This window comes from Passer domesticus, chromosome 10, assembly GCF_036417665.1.
Source record: "Passer domesticus isolate bPasDom1 chromosome 10, bPasDom1.hap1, whole genome shotgun sequence".
NCBI lineage: Eukaryota > Metazoa > Chordata > Aves > Passeriformes > Passeridae > Passer > Passer domesticus.
The window spans coordinates 42,155,745-42,175,289 of record NC_087483.1 but is presented as its reverse complement, the minus strand read 5'-3'; the positions used below and the strand labels follow the sequence as shown (position 1 = coordinate 42,175,289).

General features: G+C 55.6%; 1 protein-coding gene across 6 annotated transcripts in view; it reads right to left on the bottom strand.

Moving 5' to 3' along the window:
• The window catches only part of FMNL2 (formin like 2), a 110,564-nt gene extending 109,167 nt beyond the window's left edge, over positions 1 to 1,397 (bottom strand). For 4 of the 6 annotated variants that reach the window (XM_064435352.1, XM_064435351.1, XM_064435354.1 and 1 more), the window contains exon 1: positions 1,074 to 1,396. In XM_064435352.1, the coding sequence (XP_064291422.1) occupies positions 1,074 to 1,190 (117 nt within the window). In that variant the 5' untranslated portion in view covers positions 1,191 to 1,396. Of the gene's footprint in view, positions 1 to 1,073 lie in introns of all 6 variants that reach the window. The other 2 variants (XM_064435356.1, XM_064435357.1) reach the window with 1 other exon arrangement.
• Positions 1,398 to 19,545: the final 18,148 nt, after the last annotated feature.

Below are 19,545 nucleotides of genomic sequence, written 5' to 3'. Positions count from 1 at the left end.
TGTGAATCCTCGCCCAGCGCCGGGAGCGTTCCAGGGAGCGGGGGGGCGGCTCTGGGATGGGAGCCGGGAATTACCCCGGCAGCTCCGGGATGCGAGCCGGGAATTACCCCGGCGGCTCCGGGCTCCCCGTGGCACTGCAGCGAGCGCAGGGCATGGCACGCACATGGAGCCGCTCGCCCTCCTCCCCCAGCTCCCGTTCCACACGCAAACGTGGCTCCGAGTAAAAAAAGCACGGCAGGGAAGAGACGGGGCGCGACCAGCGAGCCGCGCTGCTCTGGGTACCCCGAAGGGAGCTGTGCCCGGGGAAGGCTCAGCCCTTCCCTCAGAGCTTCCCTCAGAGCTTCCCTGAGCCCTTCCCTCACAGCTTCCCTCAGAGCTTCCCTCAGCCCTTCCCTCACAGCTTCCCTCAGAGCTTCCCTCAGAGCTTCCCTCAGTCCTTCCCTCACAGCTTCCCTCAGTCCTTCCCTCACAGCTTCCCTCAGAGCTTCCCTCACAGCTTCCCTCAGTCCTTCCCTCACACAGCGACCCGTCCGGGCTGCTGAAACCAAACCCCGCTGCTCCGCACACACCCGGGCAGCACCGGGACGGTCCGGGGCAGAAGGACCGAGGTGTCCCCCGGCTGGGGGGACAGCACCGGGGTGTCCCGAGGAAACAGGACGGCGCCGGAGGAGAAAGCTGGAGGGGAGCCGGGGAACACAGGAGCGGTGTCCCCGGCGGAGCAGGAGCGGGTGTTCCCGGAGTGTCCCCGCGGAGCAGGAGCGGGTGTTCCCGGAGTGTCCCCGCGGAGCAGGAGCGGTGTCTCCGGAGCGTCCCCGGCCGAGCCGCTCGCCGCGGGCTCCGCTCCTGCGGCGCTGCCCCGGGACCCGCCCGGGCCGGGGCACGGCGGCCCTCGGGGGGCTGCCGAGACAAAGAGCCGCGGCCCCGTCCCGCGGGCGGCACCGCCCCGCCGAGCCCACCTGTGCCCGGCCGCGGCTCCCGAGCCAACTTTGCGCCGCTCGCTCCCCCCTTCCCCCGCCGCGCTCCTCCCCGGCGGCCCCTCCGCGCTGCCCGCAGACAATGGGGCCGGCGCTCACCAGCACCACGGCGAAGCGCTCCTCCAGCTCGCCGGGCTCGGGCATGGGCAGCTTCAGGGGGACGCTGTGCGCCCTCAGCTCCGTCTGCTGCGCGTCCACGCTCCCCGCGTTGCCCATGGCGGCCGCTCCGCTCGGCTCTCCGCGCCCCGCGCCGGGCGGGCTCCGCGCCCCGCGCTCGCCCTCTACCACCGCGGGCGCTCCGCCGCGCCGCCGCCCGTCATGGCTCGCCGCCCTCGCCCTCCTCCCCCCGGGGCGGGCTCGCTCCGGCTCCGGCTCCAGCCCCGGCTGCGGCTCCCCCGCATGCCGCCCGCACAAAGCCCCGCTCCGCCCCCGGCCCGCGGCGCCATGGGACTCGTAGTCCCGCCGCCGGCCGGGGGAGGGAGGCGGGCGAGGGGTGGGAATGCCTGGAAAAGGGTGGAAAAGAGTGGAAAAATGGGGGAAAGGGGTGGGCGAGAGCCCGCCGCCTCCATTTTGCCTCGGCGGCCGCGCTGGAACCAGCCGGGAGTGAGCGGACACGGGGAATGGTTCGCAGCGAGGGCAGGGGCAGAGCGGAGATCCGGGAGAAATCCTTCCCTGGCAGGGTGGGCAGGCCCTGGCACAGCGTGCCCACAGCAGCTGGGCTGCCCCTGGATCCGGGAACTGCCCAAGGCCAGGCTGGACAGTGGGGCTGGGAGCACCTGGGACAGTGGAAGATGTCCCTGCCATGGCAGGGGTGGCACTGGGTGGGCTTTGATGTCCCTTTAATCCAAACCATTCTGGGATTCTGGGATTAACTCTGGACCTTTGCTATGGAAAGCCGTGGTCCTGCTGCTCGCCAAAAAGGCTGTAGGTGCCCAAGGACTTGGATCCCCCAGCCCTCATCCCGGGTGGGTGAAACCAGGACAAACGGGGTGACTGAATTCACCCGACACATCCCTACCCGAGCTGAAGCTGCCCGGGTGTGCTCAGGAGGTTCATCCTCCCCAGCATATCAAACCTGCCTGTTCCTCAGCTGTGATCCCCTTTTCTTCAGCGTCCCCTGCAAGTTCTCTCCAAGGCAGGGTTTCAGCATCCCAGGAATGCAGGGCTGCACAGGGAACAGGAGCCTGGAGCCTGACCCTGGCAGATGCCATCAGCCCATTTGGTGACTTGCTGTCCTCACTTACATCTGGTTTAATCCCAAACCCAAGACCTCATTCCCTGCTGTCAGCCCCACCAATCCATATCCCACTGCCCCCTATTAGCATCCCATTATCCTTCCAGGGAAGAACGATTTTCACTCAGCTCTCACCTTCACGACAACACTTGTGCTGCTGCCTCTCCTCCTGGCCATGGAAACTATCCACATGGAGATTAATCTTGGGGGAAAAGCAAGAGGATGAGCATCATAGTCTGGAAAGTGACCATTGCTTGATTTCCACTCTCTGGGATAAGGGTTGTGCCGGAGGCACGGCTTTGGAAGTGCCGCAGAAGCGACGTGCTGGGAATCCTGTATGGCAGCACACACAGTCCTGCAGGGGAAATCCATGGAACCGACAGGCAGCTCTTCTCCCTGGGAGCTCTAAACCCACTACTAATTAAGTGAGCTCGTTCCAATTAAAAAAAAAGGTGTCATGCATCCATAACTGGGATGGCGAGGAACACCTTGTCCTGGCTCACTGCCCACCGAGCATCAGGACCGAGATCCCGAGTGATGCCAAAGGTGTGGATTTCCCACTCTGCAGGCCCCAGCAACAGCTCAGAATTTCACAAACTGCTTTGTTAAAAGCCTGGAAATCTGGCAATATCCTTGGCAAACAAAGGTTTGAACCCTGGAGAGCTCTCGGAGTTAATAACGACGTTATTGTCGATAGCCAGGGAAGCGGTAATAGATACTTTACCCCGTGTCTTTTATCTAAGACCATCACAATTCTCGGAAAGATTAATTAGTTAATTAAGCCTCACAACAGTGCTGTGAGATAAGGCAGCATTAGAGTACCACTGATAACAAGGAGGGCAGGGAGCAGTGACTGAAGACAGTCCCCAGCAGAGGATCCTCCTCTCTCCCAGCAGCAAATTGCCAGCCGGGCTTTTCCCTACCTGTGATGACAAACTCCCTGCAATCTGAGGAATCCCAGGATTTTCCCAGCCAGTAATTCCCTCCATGGAAGCACTCAACAGTTTGCTGATGGTCCTTGTGGGTCCCTTCCATCTCAGAATATTCTGGCATTCCCTGAACCACCTCAGCATTTTCACATCCCTCTGGACACCGGGAGACGTGGAGGGACAGGGAGATGCTGCTGGCCACAAATACCTGGGACAGGCTGGGAAAATTGAGGAGAAACTGGATTCCTGGGCTTCAGCTAGAAGTCAAAGGCAGCCCTAAATCCTGCTATGAGGCATATTCAGGTCAAAACCGGCCTTGCAAAATGTTTAATGAATTTAGGCATCCTTACACGCAGCGAGCATTTAACATCAATGCAAAGAAAACAACCCTTTTAAAGGATGAGATGATTTTTAAGCAATTTGTTGTTGTCTCTAACTGGGATGCCGACATTTGCAAATGCCAGAATTAGTGTGGGTAAGTGAAAAAAGGGACTTAGCAGGCTCGTGCCGTGTAAAGAAATTATTCTGGGATAAAAACTAATAAACAAGACCTTTGTTTCCACATTTATTTATTCAAATAAAAGAAGGAGCTACACAATGTGCAGTTCCCAGAGCTCATCCCAGGCACCTGGGTGATTCACTCTGGGTGATGCCACCAGGGAATTCTTGGTCTGCTCAGGGGTTAATGGCCATACCAGCTTTGCAAGGGCTCCGTGCCATGAGTGTGTGTGGAATTTCACTGGAGAATGAGACTTCTCAGCCTTTCCTCGTGGTCTGTTTGTCACCAAAATTTCCTCATAATGAGCTGGAAGTTATGGCCGAGTCATTCCTAAATTCCCCTGACCCAACTGCTCAGTTTGTCACCAAAATGTCCACACAAAGAGCTGGAAGTTTGCGGCTGAGTCATGCCTAAAATCCCCTGAACCACTCTGTTCTATTGATATACAAAAAGAATCTGTGAAGGGAAAAGATTGATTTGTGAAGCCTCATTTTCCCTGATGCTCAGCACTTCCAGATGGGTCCTGAGCTGCCATTTCAGTGAGGTTCCAGGTGATCTGACAAAAGCTGGAGAGGCTTTAATAAATAGCCAGCCCCTGGCTCAGCAGTGGCCAAGGATGTTTCATTCCTAATAAAGATGTAGAGCACCCATAAAGTCCATCCCTGAGCTGAGCACTGCTCACTTCAGGAGAGGTTATTGATTGCAGCCCATGAATGCTGAGCTTGCCTAGAGAGGGGCTGTTCTGTAATAAATGAAATATATATATGAAAATCATGGGCTGCTTTCTGAGGAGAGCCTTCCCAAGGAGAATGAGCTTCTGCAGAAGCTGCAGGGTGGAAATGCTCAGTCCCAGCCCAGCGAGCTCTTAGGTTCATACCTGTCCAGCCCTCTCCATTTTCTCTGTGTGCTGGAAATTAAATGATTACCTTTGGATCTGATTTCCTCCTGCCCTGCTGATGTCCTTGGGCATCACTTCCAGCACTGGTGTGGATCAGGTGCAGCTCCATGTGGTGCTGTTAGCAGTATCCCACCCAACCCTGCCCTCCATGCCTTGTCCCAGTCCCTCTGCAGCTCTCCTGGAGCCCCTTCGGGCCCTGCAAGGGGCTGTGAGCTCTGCCTGGAGCCTTCTCCAGGCTGAACATCCCTCCAGGTGTAAACTGAGTTTAAAACAAGGTCCACAGCTGGGATGGAGAATACCCGGGATGTGAAGATGAGCACCTGGAGTTGAGGGACATCTCCCTGGATGCCCACGTTGCTGCCATCACTGCTGAGCAAACCCAGCAGCAGCAGCTGGGCTTATTTCCTGGTGGGACTCAGCCTGGCTGGGAGCTCCTCCACCATTTCTTGGCAGGAAGGCAGGCAGACAAAACACAGCCTCGGAATTCCCAGCAAGGCCAGGAATTGCAAATGCTGAGGAAAGTGAGATAATGGAGCAGAAAACAGGGCTGGGGAAGGAGTCAATATTTAATAACGCTGCAATGTGAGAGCACAGCGGCACCGGGCTGGAGCCTGGAGGAGATGCTGGCTGGAGCAAGGGCCAGGAGATGCCTCTCCCTGTTTTCTTGGAGGGGCTGGAGCTCAGCCCTGAGCTGGCCGTGGCTCCAGAGGCAGCAGGGACAATGGCAGCCCTGTCCCCGTGGCAGGAGGACAGCGCCGGGCGCTCCCCGTGCCTCACTCACCCACACCCCACGAGCTCCCACCAAAGGCTCTGCACACACAGCATGCTCAGGCAGGGGGAATTAAATGAATTTGGGGGTTTTTTCAGCTGATAGAAGATGTTTAGAGGCCTTAAATGGGTTTCAGAACTCAGGAGAAAAATATGGATCTCAGTTTGCAGGGCTGATTAACAACATTTGCTTCCCAGCAAGGCAGGAGGCAGGGGTGGTTTGCCAGAGCAGGAGTTGTGCAGTCACTGGAAACACCTTTTCCAGCCCTTTCCATCACGTTTTCCAATGTCACCAGCTCTCTTTGGTGATGTCTTACCACGGTGAGAGCTCCCAGCAGAGCTGAGATCCCCCCTCAGCCACAGCTGCCATGTAACTGCTGCTCCTGGGATGCTCCATGACACTGGGGCACAAAGTATGAAGCCATTCCCTGTGTCCTGTCACTCAGGCCCTTGCCCAAAGTCTTTCCCCATCTTTCCTCCATGCTCAGGCACTGGAAAACCACAATTAGGTCACCCCAGAGCTTCTCTTCTCCAGGGACCTGCAAGGTTCTGTTTCATGCTAAATTAAGCAAAAGGCCAACGATGCAGGTTTTCCCATAAAACAAACATTTCCCCTTTGCAAGCAGCTCTGAACATCCCCACTCCTGTTCCAGACAAGGAGAACAGCAGTTCCCCTGAATTATTCACTGCCCTGTGGAGCAGGGGCAGACTGGCTCCCTTTGGCTGAACCCAGCCAAGAGGGAAGGGCTGGGGGATGCAGCAGAGCTGCTGCATCTTTAATAACTTCTGTCAGCAGCCAGCTGGGAGGGCTTGGAGGTACCAGGGACAGAACTTGCCAAGCCCCTGTCACCTCCTGGCCCACGGCACAGCTCTGGGCATGGCTGTGCCGTGCTGGCACTGCCAGGGCACCAGCGTGGCCTGGGGAAGGCACATCCCAAACCCTCCAGAACGCTGGTGGTGGGGGTTGGAGGGGGTTTGTGGGCAGCTGCAGGGCACCCCCTGCCTCAGGGCACTTCTGTGTGGGCAGCTGCACCCAGCAGAGGTGGCAGGGCAGTGGAGGTGAGTCAGTGGTGATGGAGCAGTGCTGGTGGTGCAATGGTGATGGAGCAGTGATGATGGAGCAGTGGTGATGGAGCAGGATGGAGAGCTGGGGGAAAGTTCAGCCTGGCTCCAGGCAGAGCTCAGAGCCTGAAGGGGCTCCAGGAGAGCTGCAGAGGAACTGGGGATAAGGCATGGAGGGACAGGAGCCAGGGAATGGCTCCCACTGCCAGAGGGCAGGGATGGATGGGAGATTGGGAATTGGGAATTCCTGGCTGGGCTGCAATTCCCAGAGCAGCTGGGGCTGCCCCTGGATCCCTGGCAGTGCCCAAGGCCAGGCTGGAGCAGCCTGGGACAGTGGAAGGTGTCCCTGCCCATGGCACTGGATGGGATTCAGGTCCCCTCCAACCCCAGCCAGTCTGGGATTCCACGTCTGCACCTCTGCACGAGCAGAGGAACTCGCAGCGCCACTGCACAACAGAGAGCTCAGGTTTCCCAGCCATTGGTAACATAATTAAAGCTCATTTCCCAGAAAACAGGCCAGGGTGACAAATTGAGCCTCTCCTGTGCACGGCACAAAGCCCAGCCTAAGCCCGTCACAAAGCCCAGCCTAAGCCCGGCCTGCTGTGTGTGTGCCTGGTGTGTGTTTAAGCCACGTGCCCGCAGGTGCCTCCACGTTAGACCTGCCACCTTTTCAAATGCTTCAAAGGAAGTGGAGCTGTTGCTAGAGCAAATATTTACAGATGGAGAGCAGTGGCTGCATCCTCTGGCTGGAGCCTGCACGCTCGCATTGCAAATCTCATCACTCGGCCACAAAACCAGGCCAAAGCCCCTCATTACTGCAGGAATTGAGTGTGACCAGTGGCCGTGCAAAGGGCTGGGATGTGTGGCGGAGAAAACGCTTATTCAGAGGGATTTGCAGTGTCCTGGGCTGGCTGCAGCAGGGCAGCTGGGAGCCGCTGAGCCCCTGTCCATCCCTGCTGCTCCTGCCGACTCAGCTCCTCTTTGTTTGGTCTCTCCCTGCTGGCCAGAACAGAGATGCTGCAGAGCACGGCTGGGTGGGTGACCTCAGCCTCGGTGCCAACTGCAGGGCTGAAATGAAGGCAGAAAACACAATCCATTGTCTCGGCCCTGAAATGCCAGCTTTGTTCCACGTGGAGCTGCTGGGTGATCGCTATAACCCCTTCCCTGCTGCACAGGGGTTTCAGCCGTGCTCCCTGCCCTTGCAGCCCACCACATTCCTAAAAATTCCTGCCAAGGCTTCATTTGCACCTGGCAAAGGCAGATCCAGGGGTGACAGTGGTGCAATGGCACAGCACACCCTCCCTGTGCAGAGTACTCAGTTTGGTGCAAATCCACCCCGATTTGGGTGTTTTCCTCTCTGGCTGTGGTTAAACCCGCGGGGATGAGCTGGAGAAGTTCTTCCAGCACTGCCAAAATTCTCATCCTCGGTGTGTTCACAAGGACTGGGCCCCTCCAGCAGCAGCACCTGTGGCTGTTTAGAAAAGAGCAGGATGTGGCCAGGGACAGCCTGCTCCGTGCTGGGATGGATGGCACAGCTCCATGCTGGGATGTCCCTGGAGAACCCAGGGCTGCTCACTCTGTGTCTGCAGGACGGGGAGGACCCTCACAAGGACAAGCCCCTCTCAGAGTCCACGGAAAAAGCTGGTTTTTGCTAATTACAGCAGGGGACACTTGTGTCCTGCGAGGGTTGAGGTGATGTCCTGCTGCTGGGAGCTCCTGCAGCTCCATCCCTCGGAGAAGCAGAGCACAGCTCCCTCAGCCAGGTGCTGCTGGCAGGGACAGATCGGTGACCTGAGTCCTCCCTGCCCTGCCGGCCTGGGAGCGTGCTTGTCAGCTGCTGCTGAATTTTCCGAGTGCTTTAACACGTGTCTCTCCAGACTGCCCCAGTCCCAGGGAGCACATCTGCAGCACATTTCAGGCGAGGGGGATGCGAGGGGGGAGAGCTCGGCGTGTCCCTCTCCAGGCTCTCCCTTATCAGATTCACAGATAAGAGCCCTGTGAGTGGATCAGCCGGGCTGTGCTGACAGGCACAAGCACGGGATTAAAAGCAAGGAAGATACAAACCCTAGAGGAGCACACGGGAGGGAATCCCGCTCCCTGCAGGGCTTTTCCAGTGCCCTGCTGCCCATCCACCCTCTGCTGGCATCAGGACACATATCCCCGTGCCCACCCCTTGCCCATGCAGCTCAACCCCTGCTTTTAGGGGTTTGCTTCCAAGGGGGCTGGAAGCAGCAGAGGTTTTTGTGCACCCCAAGCAGAGGTTTTTGTGCATCCCAAGCCCTGGAGGGCCGGGCAGGGATCGGCCTCTCCTCGCCCACCCGGCTGCTCCTGGCCAGAGACATCCCTGCCCCTGGCCATGCCACCCCAGCCAGGGCTGTTTGGGAAAAACAAGTAAATAAACACCCAAGCCACAGCAGAATGCACCCTGGCCAACTGCTCACGCCCTCCCTCTGCCAGAAGTGGGTTCAGAAGAGTCGATGGTTTTTCATGGTGTGGGTGTGATTAATGAACTTAATCACAGGATACTTTGATCCATCTCTTGTTTTTAAGGGATAGTCAAAAACAAGAAGAACTGCTACCCTTTGTGCTTTTGTAATTTTGTTAATCGTGGAAACCTGGGAGACTTTTGCATAGTCAGCACTTGCATGAATTATAAAATATATTTGCAAAACACAACAACACTTGCTTTCATATTCCAAAGCCAGCGAGCATATCCTAGTTGGCAGAGAGCTCAAAGGAAATTTATGAAGACCCAAAAATCTTGCAGGAATTTAATTAAGCCCTAATCTTGGTAACACTCATACATATCTGCTTCCACAGTGTCGTCTGCAGGCACAGCTGCCTCGCTGTTTGTGTCTGGGGTCGTCTCAGCTCACTGCACAGCAGGCTCGTGGCAAACCTGCCCAGCTGGGGATGGCCCTGCTGGAGCAGTCCCTGTCCCCAAGTCCTCCAGTCCCTGCAGGAGCAGTCCCTCTGTCCCCAAATCCTTCAGTCCCTCTGTCCCCAGACCCTTCAGTCCCTGCAGGAGCAGTCCCTCTGTCCCCAAATCCTTCAGTCCCTCTGTCCCCAGACCCTCCAGTCCCTGCAGGAGCAGTCCCTCTGTCCCCAGACCCTTCAGTCCCTGCAGGAGCAGTCCCTCTGTCCCCAAATCCTTCAGTCCCTCTGTCCCCAGACCCTCCAGTCCCTCTCCCACGCACCCTGGGTGTGCAGAAAGGGCCTTTTTGTGCAGCTGGCTCCCCGGGGCTGTGCCGTGGTCCTGCAGCTGGAGAAGAGCCAGGTTGGGTTCGTTGGGGTTTGTGGGCTCAGAGGGACACAGCTGTCACCTCTCAGAGGGGCACAGCTGTCACACCCAGCCAGCAGCACCCACCCATCCCCAGTGCCACCAGGGGAGGGTGGCACTGGCTGTGCTGTCCCAGCGTGGCCAGAATGCAGATCCATCACTGCTCAGCCTCACTCTGCCTCTCACCTGCAGTGTTGCCTTTCAGTAGGAACAAAAAAACCCAAACCCCAGAGGTTTGAACATCCTGCATGACAATCCCAATTCCCACTGCCCCTGCCCTGCATCCCAAATCCCTCCAGCTGGGGCTTCCCTCCCTGGGAGCAGGAGAGGCATTTGGTGTCCCCCCTGCAGGGGTGCAGCAATGCCCCCAGAAAGCAGACAGGGCATTATGTAAAGGGAGGAAATTCAGACTGAATTTCAAACTGAAACTCTTTTAATTAGTAAACTCTTCGCTGAAGGACCATTTCCATTGGTGGGGACGTGATTCCTCATTGCTTGAGGGATTTAAAACCAGACTGCTCTCTGCTCCAAAAAAGTGCTATAAGCAACAGTTCTTTGCTTGTAATGAACTGGAAATACTGGCACGTCTCCATCTCCTTCACATATTTTCCCTTGTATCTTCAGAGGTTAAAATAAATTATCCTGAGATGTAACAGATGTAGAATGCAGCCAGTGACATTCTCCAGCTTTTTCGACTGAGTTTTCTTTCCTCATGGAAAGGACCAGGGGGCATGGCCATGTCACCCTCCTGGGCTTTGGGAGGTGGCACTGGTGGCACCTGCCTGGTCACTGGGGCCGTCCTGTCCTGATGCCATCCAGCTGAACTGAGATAAACTCCCTGCCTGAACTGCCAATCACACCAATCATTAGCACTGGCGTTAATGAAGCTCCCAGAAACCCCTCGGGAGCAGTGCAGTGCTTCCAGCAGCCCTCCAAGACCATTCCCATGAGTAATGGGCACCACAAGGATGAAAGGGACCCAGCTGTGAGCCCCTGGCACCCCAAAACTGCCAGCCTCTGGAACTCCAGCCCTGCCCAGCCCCTGGCACCCCAGCCCTGCCCAGCCCTGTCCCAGCACTGCCATTTCAGAGTGGGAAGCAGAAGGGATGGAGCTGTGTGAGCCATCAGGGAATTTTCTCCTGGGAGAGACAGATCCTGCCCAGAGAGGAGCCCGCAGCAGGGTTTGGAGGCAGTGAGGTGCAAAGGGGAGAGGGCCTGTGGTGCTTTGGCCACAGAGCTGTTTTACAGCATTTTTACAACAGAAAACTGTTCCTTTTTTTGCTGTTCCTTTTTGGGCAGCTCCTGCAGCAGATCCTGGTCAGCCCAGCAGGCACCAGCAGCACCTCCTCTCCTCTCCTCTCCTCTCCTCTCCTCTCCTCTCCTCTCCTCTCCTCTCCTCTCCTCTCCTCTCCTCTCCTCTCCTCTCCTCTCCTCTCCTCTCCTCTCCTCTCCTCTCCTCTCCTCTCCTCTCCTCTCCTCTCCTCTCCTCTCCTCTCCTCTCCTCTCCTCTCCTCTCCTCTCCTCCCAAAGCCACTCAGTGTCCCAAGGTGAGCACCAGGGAAGTTGATTCCTGCAGCAGCAATGGAAAAACATCTTTCTAAGCATGGAGAAGCTCCTGGCACTTCCCTCCCACACTCAGGTACTCCTCAGAGCCACTTGTGCCCACAGAGGCTGTGGATTCTCCATCCCTGGCAGTGCCCCAGGCCAGGCTGGGCAGGGCTGGGAGCAGCCTGGGACAGGGGGAGGTGTCCCTTCCATGGCAGGGGTGGATGGGATGGGGTTTAAGCTCCCTCCCAACCCAAAGCATCCCAGGATCCCGTGATTTTCCCAAGATTCTGGCAAGAGAGAACAGTTGGAGTTTCCACACGAGTGAGAGCCAGGGAGGTGCAGGTACAGGTATTCAAATGACCCATCCAGTGTTTAACCAGAAGTGGTTGAACAGGAATTATTTGACAATGCCAACGTGTCTAGATCAGGTTTTTACACATCCACACTTTCTCTGGCAGTGACAGCCCAGAGAATCCTTCTCCCCTGGCTGAATCAGTGGTGGGACAGCTGCAGGGGAAGCCCCATCTGGCTTTTGCACACTTTTTCTTCTCCTGGGTTTATAATCCAGCTTGGATTTTTTTGGAAATAAAGGTGAGCCACACTAGGACTGCAGGACTGCATTCTCTGGGATTTGCTCACTGGCTGGAGATTGGATCAGGGGGAATGGAGGATGACTCAGGAAACAGAAAATAAGATCTATCATGTGAAAATATCTGTGAATTATAGAGTTATGACAGAATCACCTCAGGGGTAATGCTACAGAACATAGTAAAATGCTTTTAAAAATCGATTTACTAGTCCTGGTGGCTGGAGGAGGTGTCAGAGCAGGAGGATGTGGCTTGGGGACAGCCAGGACAGGTGTCCCTGATTGGAATTCCTGTGGCATTCCATAATATAGAAGGAAGCTGTAGCACAATATTTTTAGGGGAGAGAAATATTAAGATTCTTGCTTTTTCTATATTAAAAATAAAAACTCCTCAGCTGGCTCTGAGGTGAGCAGCCTGTTTGGGTGCTGTCACCCCTGGGTGCTCTGCTCTGGAAAGGTGCAAAGCCTGCAGCATCACAGCTCTGCTGCTTTTATAAGCCAACGCTGTGGTTGCTCACGAGTAACTTCAAAGCTGTGCCCTTTTTTGATGACATAAACAAAACCAGCAGCAGCAGCCTTTCCATTATTTAAACAAGTCCTCAAATCCCTTGGCCCTCTTCCCTCTGCTGGTTTTCCCCCCCCTTTTTTAACAAATGCCAGAAGCCTTTTCTGTAGAAAAATGAAAATTGCCAGTGGCCAAACCACCAGATTTGTGCTTTTGGTCCGTGGCCTAATGGGGTGTGAGGGCTCTGGAGGTGGCAGCTGCTTGTCCACGCTGTTTGTTTGGCACTTCCCTGTCAGCCACAGCATCCGTGGCCACGGGCAGCCACTGGGGCTCTGCCAGCTCCTCGCTCCTTGCCCAGCACGCCAGGGGGAGGATGGAAGAGGAAATGGGGCACGGGCTCTTATCAGGGCTCATCCACCAGCTGGAGCTGTGATCACGGTGCCTGCTGCTCCATGACAGAGCAGAGCCCTGCAGAGCAGCCTGCTGCTCGGGAGCTCTGCTGCTCCGGGCACACCTGGCAGCGCTGGCCGTGCCCAGCAGCACCCAGGGCACTGCATCCCCTCGGGCGTGCTGGACTCCTGCTACTGAGACAGGAGTGCTGGAGGAGCCCCCACAAGGAAACTCCACTGGAGACTGGCCCTGCTCAGGGCTGGGGAAGCTGCTGCCTTTGCAGCATGGAAATCTCAGGAGCAGCAGCCAACGGAGCGGGAAGGAGTGCTTGAGGGAGTCAGGGGCTGAGGGTGAGCATCTCCCAGGGTGGCCAGGACAGCAGGCTGTGGCCACCAAGCCATTGCTGCCTCTGGTTAGCAGAGAATTCCAGAATGGTTTGGGTTGGAAGGACATGAAAGCTCATGCCAGGGACACCTTCCACTGTCCCAGGGTGCTCCAAGCCCATTCCAACCTGAAACACTCCCAGGGATGGGGCAGCCACAGCTTCTCTGGGCACCCCGTGCCAGTGCAGCAAAATTAATGATTATTAATCCCCCTGTTTGCAAAGTGGCCCATGAATGACTCCTGATTTCCATCATTCCCCCGGTGGCTCTGGCTCTCAGGCTGCCTGCCCAGCCATTCCAGTTTCCCCCTGCAGGTCCACAAGTGGGAGGAGGAATGGAGCCACGGGATCCCAGCTCAGCTGCACAATTGTTTGGATGAGCTGCTGCAGTGAGTGGTTTGTGGGACAGAAAGGCACAAAGTGAAACCCGGCTGAATGGATTCCCACATTTCAGTCCACATTTCCAGGAAGCTTTTCCCTAACGCCCGTGAACACAACACAAAGGGAGACACAAAAGAAGGAGGAGGGCAGCAAAAAAAACAAACGACTTTCCCATTTTTACAATGTGAAAAATATCTTCAGAAAGGCTTTTTCTCAATTAGTGATCAAACACGAGGCTGGGCTTGCAGCAATGGAGGGAATTGTGCACTTGGAGCTCCCAGGATGGATGAGGGAAACTGCTCCCAGTCCACTTGTGTGATCTTGCCCTCCTCTGTGTCTCCTTGAATTTAAAATTATGTGTTTATGAGGTTAGAAACTGTTTGGCAACTTATTATTTTGCACTCGTAAATCCTTTTTCTCAGATCTCAGGGTAGTTTATAAACATGAATGAAGCCACAAACAGTGGGGCAGGGCCTCTGCAATCATACTGGTCCAACAGGTGGGGCATCAGGAGCAGGGCTTGCCCAGGTTTGCAGGGAGAGGGCAGTTCCTTGAGATCTGGGGAATTTCCTTGAAGTCACACTGGGGCAGATTTGAAATACATTTAAAAAAAAAAAAGAAAAGAAGGCGAGACAAGGAAACTGGAAGAAACATTTTCATAGGAATGCTGTTAGAATGGGAAATACAGGCAAACTTCTCTGATGCTGCATTGATGGCAAACAGTACCAACAGAGTGCCACTGATCCTGGGGCAGGAACATCCTGGCATTGCTGATCCTGGGGCAGGGACACCCTGGCATTGCTGATCCTGGGGCACATTGCTGATCCTGGGGCAGGGACACCCTGGCATTGCTGATCCTGGGGCAGGAACACCCTGGCATTGCTGATCCTGGGGCAGGGACACCCTGGCATTGCTGATCCTGGGGCACATTGCTGATCCTGGGGCAGGGACACCCTGGCATTGCTGATCCTGGGGCAGGGACACCCTGGCATTGCTGATCCTGGGGCACATTGCTGATCCTGGGGCAGGGACACCCTGGCATTGCTGATCCTGGGGCAGGGACACCCTGGCATTGCTGATCCTGGGGCACATTGCTGATCCTGGGGCAGGGACACCCTGGCATTGCTGAGCCTGGGGCACATTGCTGATCCTGGGGCAGGGACACCCTGGTGGTGCTGATCCTGGGGCAGGGACACCCTGGCACTGCTGATCCTGGGGCACATTGCTGATCCTGGGGCAGGGACACCCTGGCATTGCTGATCCTGGGGCAGGAACACCCTGGCACTGCTGATCCTGGGGCAGGAACACCCTGGCACTGCTGATCCAGGGGTATCCTGCCATCCCATCTGGGCAGCAGGACACTGCTGTGTCCTCACACTTGGAGTACAGCAGGATCCTGCTGGAGTGGGACTCAGCTGGAGCAAAGGGCATTTCTGCTCCTCCTCACTTCCATGAACCCCTTGGGGAGCGAGCCCTGGAGGAAGCAGGATTCTCTAGCAAACACCCCAAAACACAAGCTGCTCTTGGGGACAGGGAGCAGGACAGGGGCTCCTCTGGCACTAGCCTGGTTCCTGCCACTGCCAAGGGACTGGAAAAGGCAGGCACATGAATCCCAGGAGCAGCTCTTCCCTTGGAGCCCTGCTCTCCAGAGGTGCCCACAAGCCCTGTGGATCTCCGGGTGCCTCTGCTGTTAAATCACCAGAGACGCTGGAATTGCTGCCATGCCTTGTTTATCTCTCATTTCATGTGCCTTTTCACTGGGCAGAATCTGAGGGTTGGATCCATGGATTCCTTTCACCCCCACTCCACCCAGTTTAACCCTCGCTGCTCGGCACCTGCGGGGGTTCAATCTGTCACAGGGGCTGTCAGCTGTGTCCCACAGCTTCCCCATTCTCCCGACCCTGTTTTGGCGTGTTCTGTTTTGCGGGGAGAGCCGGAGCCAGCCTGGCAGCACAGCTGGAACTGGGGCTCAGCTGATCCGAGCCTCTCTAAGGGCACAGCCAGGCCTCCCTGCTCTCCCCTCCTGACCCCCGCGCAGCTGGCTGGGTGTTCCAGGCTCATTAAAACCCTGCCATTTGCATATTCCACACTGCTCGCTAATGATCTCCTTCGAGGCACGCTGTGTCTGGGCGCTCACTGTGGCGTTGGACGAGCATCCCGAAGGAACGCGCGGCGCTGGGATGCAGGAGGGCGCCGGGGAAAACGCGATATTTGGGATATTTGGGACATTATTTGGGTGTGGGGAGGATGGGGCAGCCAGAGGTGCAGACGGCTCGCAGCGAGAGGCGGAGCGGCGCTTTCCGTGCACAGGTAAATGATGAATGTCCCGCTGGAAGGACACCGGGCCGCAGCCCAGCCCAGGAAAAGCCCGAGCCCGATTCTGGAATGTGCCGGGAAACAATCGGGATTGCCCGCGGCCGTGTTCCTGCCCGATGGGGCCAAAGGGAGCGGATTTGCCCACAAACCTGGGATAGGATCTGCTGCCTAGTGACCCTAGGATGCCCCAGGTGACCCAGCCCCAACACAATCCCTTCTCCCAGGCAAATTTCCTGCCTTACAGGAGCACCTGCCCCACAGGCCGGGAGCTCGGGAGAGCATCTCCCAGGATGGGCTGAGGTCTGACAACGAGCTGCCAGGGCAGGGATGGATGGGATCGTGGGGAGAAAGCTGAGGCTGCCCCTGGATCCCTGGCAGTGCCCAAGGCCAGGCTGGACAGGGCTGGGAGCAGCCTGGGACAGTGGGAGGTGTCCCTGCCATGGCAGGGGTGGCACTGGATGGGATTTAAGGTTCCTTCCAACCCAAACCATCCTGGGATTCCATGACTCTTTCCAGAGTTCCCTACTGGAAACAGGGAATAAAGAGCCATGGCTCAAGGAGCTGCAGCACTCCCAAACACTTCCCAGTGTACAGGGAAATGTTGGGTCTAAGGGTTGGATCTTCTGGCTGCTCCAGAAGGAGCCACTCTCCCTGCTGGCACCAGCCTGCCCTGGCTGAGGCTGTTTTTCAGGAGATGCCAAGACTCCCAGGCAGTGGCCACTAACCAGGTCTTTTGCCACTGGAAAAAAAAATCTTTTGCCCAAGTTTGTCTCCCTGCATTTGGGAGAATTCCGGATGCAGACACTGCGTGGGTGCTGTGCATGGAAACGGGGGAAATCCAGGATCCACTTCCTCTGTGGCAGCTAATGTGAGTAAGAGGAATCCCATAGTGCAACAAGAAGAAAATAAAGTGTGATTAGAGAAACAAAAGTATTCCTGTTAACACCAACTGGCTTCCAACAGCCATGTGTGGAAAAGTGCTGGAAATGCTTCCATGAGGAAACGAGTGGCTGAGCTGAGTGACACGGGCCAAGGAAGCTGAGCAGCAATGAATCACAGCTTTGGGCAGCGAGGGGATGCCCACTGAATGCATCAGGCTGCGTGTGCAGTGACAGGAGCTATGGACAGCCCAGCCTTTCCACGCTCCCACCTTGGAGTGCTTCCCACGGGATCTTTGGGCATTTCTCTGTTTCATCCGTCCTGGGGCCGCGTGACTCCCACACGGAGAGAGCGGCGCAAAAACCAGGGAACAAATATTCCAGCAAACCACAAAGTAAACGAGAGGGCAGCTGGAGGAGTCCAGAGGATCCAGCCAGACACAAAACAAAGCTGGAAGCCTGGACAAGCCGCTTCTGTGCACCAGGAAAAAGCTCCCTGGGAGCTTCCCGAGGGTTTTCAAAGCACTTTGGGGAATATAAATTGTCCTTTCAAACAGCTGCTGCCGAGGCCAAGGCTGGAGATTAAATATTATGACAACATTTTGTAACAAAGAGACTGGGAAAGCTGAGTTGGCCCCTGGATGTGGGGCAGGGCAGGGAGGAGGGGGAGCAAAGGTTTCCTACAAACCTCCTGGATCCATCAGGGGTGTGGACACCGTGCAGGCAGCTGGGCCTAATGGTGGTGGCACAGCTGGGACACGGGGACACAGACGGCTCAGGGAGAAAGAGATTCCCAGAGCCAGAGTCTGGAAATACAGCTTTGGCAACAGCTTGTTTCTGTATCATCTTGCTGTCCTCCTCTCCTGCTTCTTGCTTCTCCTCAAGGAATGGTTTGTTCCCCCACGGCTTGGGATAGCAGTGCCCTGATGTTTTCTTTTCCTTTCCGTGTTGTTGTTGTTGATGTTTCAATTTCCTGAGGGATTTTTCCTTTGGGAACTGTGCCATGGCTTTGGCTGTTGTGTCACCCAGAGCAGGAGTTCTGTAGGTGCTTCTGGACTGGATGTTCTCCACGACTGTTTGGACCTGGCAGGCTCAGACTCAGAGGAAGGCCCTTCCCAATCCTTCCTTTCCAGGTGGTCTTGGATGCATTGTCCCACCACATCCAGGCAAAAAATGGAGCAAAGCTTCATGGAGATGAGTGTCATTTGATTTGAGGTGACAAAACCTATGGAAATGGAGGAGCCATTTGTTTCCACGCCCATCTGCTGTGACTGTTGCACCACGTGGGATGTGTGGAGTTAATAAAAGCCCAAACTCTGGAGTTAACGTCTGGAATTACACCAGGATCCATTACAAATTCCCACTTCGGCCAGACAACATCAGTGCTTGGTGCCTTCCTGCACTAATGGGTTCATAATTCCTTTTTTAAGGCAATTAAACCAATTAACGCCGCTCTCGCTCTGATTCATTACATGAAATTAGAAGTTTCGGTGCAATTAGTGAATTCAGACCTCGGGAAAGACTCCGCATTTTGCCTTAAAAATCTGGCAGGAGGTGATTCCCAGCAGCCGCTTGGGATGGCAAAGGGTGGCCGGGAATGTGAGGCAACTGTGCCCCCTGCAGACAGCCGGAATCCCTGGAAAACATCCCTGGGAACATCCCTGGGAAACGGGAGGGGAAGGGAACAGCCAGGCAGGGATCCGCTCACTGAACCTCCACCACCTCCTCAGCCACAGCCCATCCATCCGAACATGTTTGGCTTAAAGGTCTCCTCAATCTTGTTGATTTTATGACATTTCAGAATCAAAAAAACTGGATAAAGAAGCTTTGATAACCCCGGGCCACCACAGCTGATTTAAAAACCAGTGTTTTGAAGTACAAAATGTTCAAAAAGATATGAATTGTTATCATGACAAAAATGAACCGCTGAATTTTTGAAGGAAGATCAGTGCATTCTTCAAATCAAATTTTAATTAATAATAATAATAATAATAATTTTGAATTATTCAAATGTATAAATAAATTTCTTTTAATTTCAAGATAAGAATTAAAACTCTGCATAAAAGATGTTAAAAATTACTGTTATCACACGTGCAAGTGAAACTTTGGTGTCTGAGTCTTACACTTTGGTATTGCAGGAAAGGAATGTGGCCCCTGAAACTCGAGGTGAGTGGGCAGGGAAGTATCCCTGAATCATACAGGAAGATTTAGGAATTCCACAACGATTCCTTCCAAGGTGCTGCCCTTCTCCCAGAATCCTGCCTGGGCCTGGCTTTGCCCCGATCCTTTGGGAACAGCTCAGAGCACGGCAGTGACTCAGGCTGGCTCCAAGGGCACTGCTGCTGCTGCAGCCCTGGCTCATCCCAGGTATTCCTCACAGGAACGGGCACCTGGAGCTCCTGCGGATCCCGCGGCAGCAGGATCCACTGCCAGGGGAAATCCTGAATGGGAATCCTGCATTCCCTGGATCCCCTGCACGGGGAAATCCTGAACGGGAATCCTGCATTCCCTGGATCCCCTGCACGGGAAATCCTGAATGGGAATCCCGCATTCCCTGGATCCCCTGCACGGGAAATCCTGAACGGGAATCCTGCATTCCCTGGATCCCCTGCACGGGGAAATCCTGAACGGGAATCCTGCATTCCCTGGATCCCCTGCACGGGGAAATCCTGAACGGGAATCCTGCATTCCCTGGATCCCCTGCACGGGAAATCCTGAACGGGAATCCCGCATTCCCTGGATCCCCTGCACGGGAAATCCTGAACGGGAATCCCGCATTCCCAGGATCCACTGCCAGGGGAAATCCTGAACGGGAATCCTGCATTCCCTGGATCCCCTGCACGGGGAAATCCTGAACGGGAATCCCGCATTCCCTGGATCCCCTGAACGGGAAATCCTGAACGGGAATCCTGCAT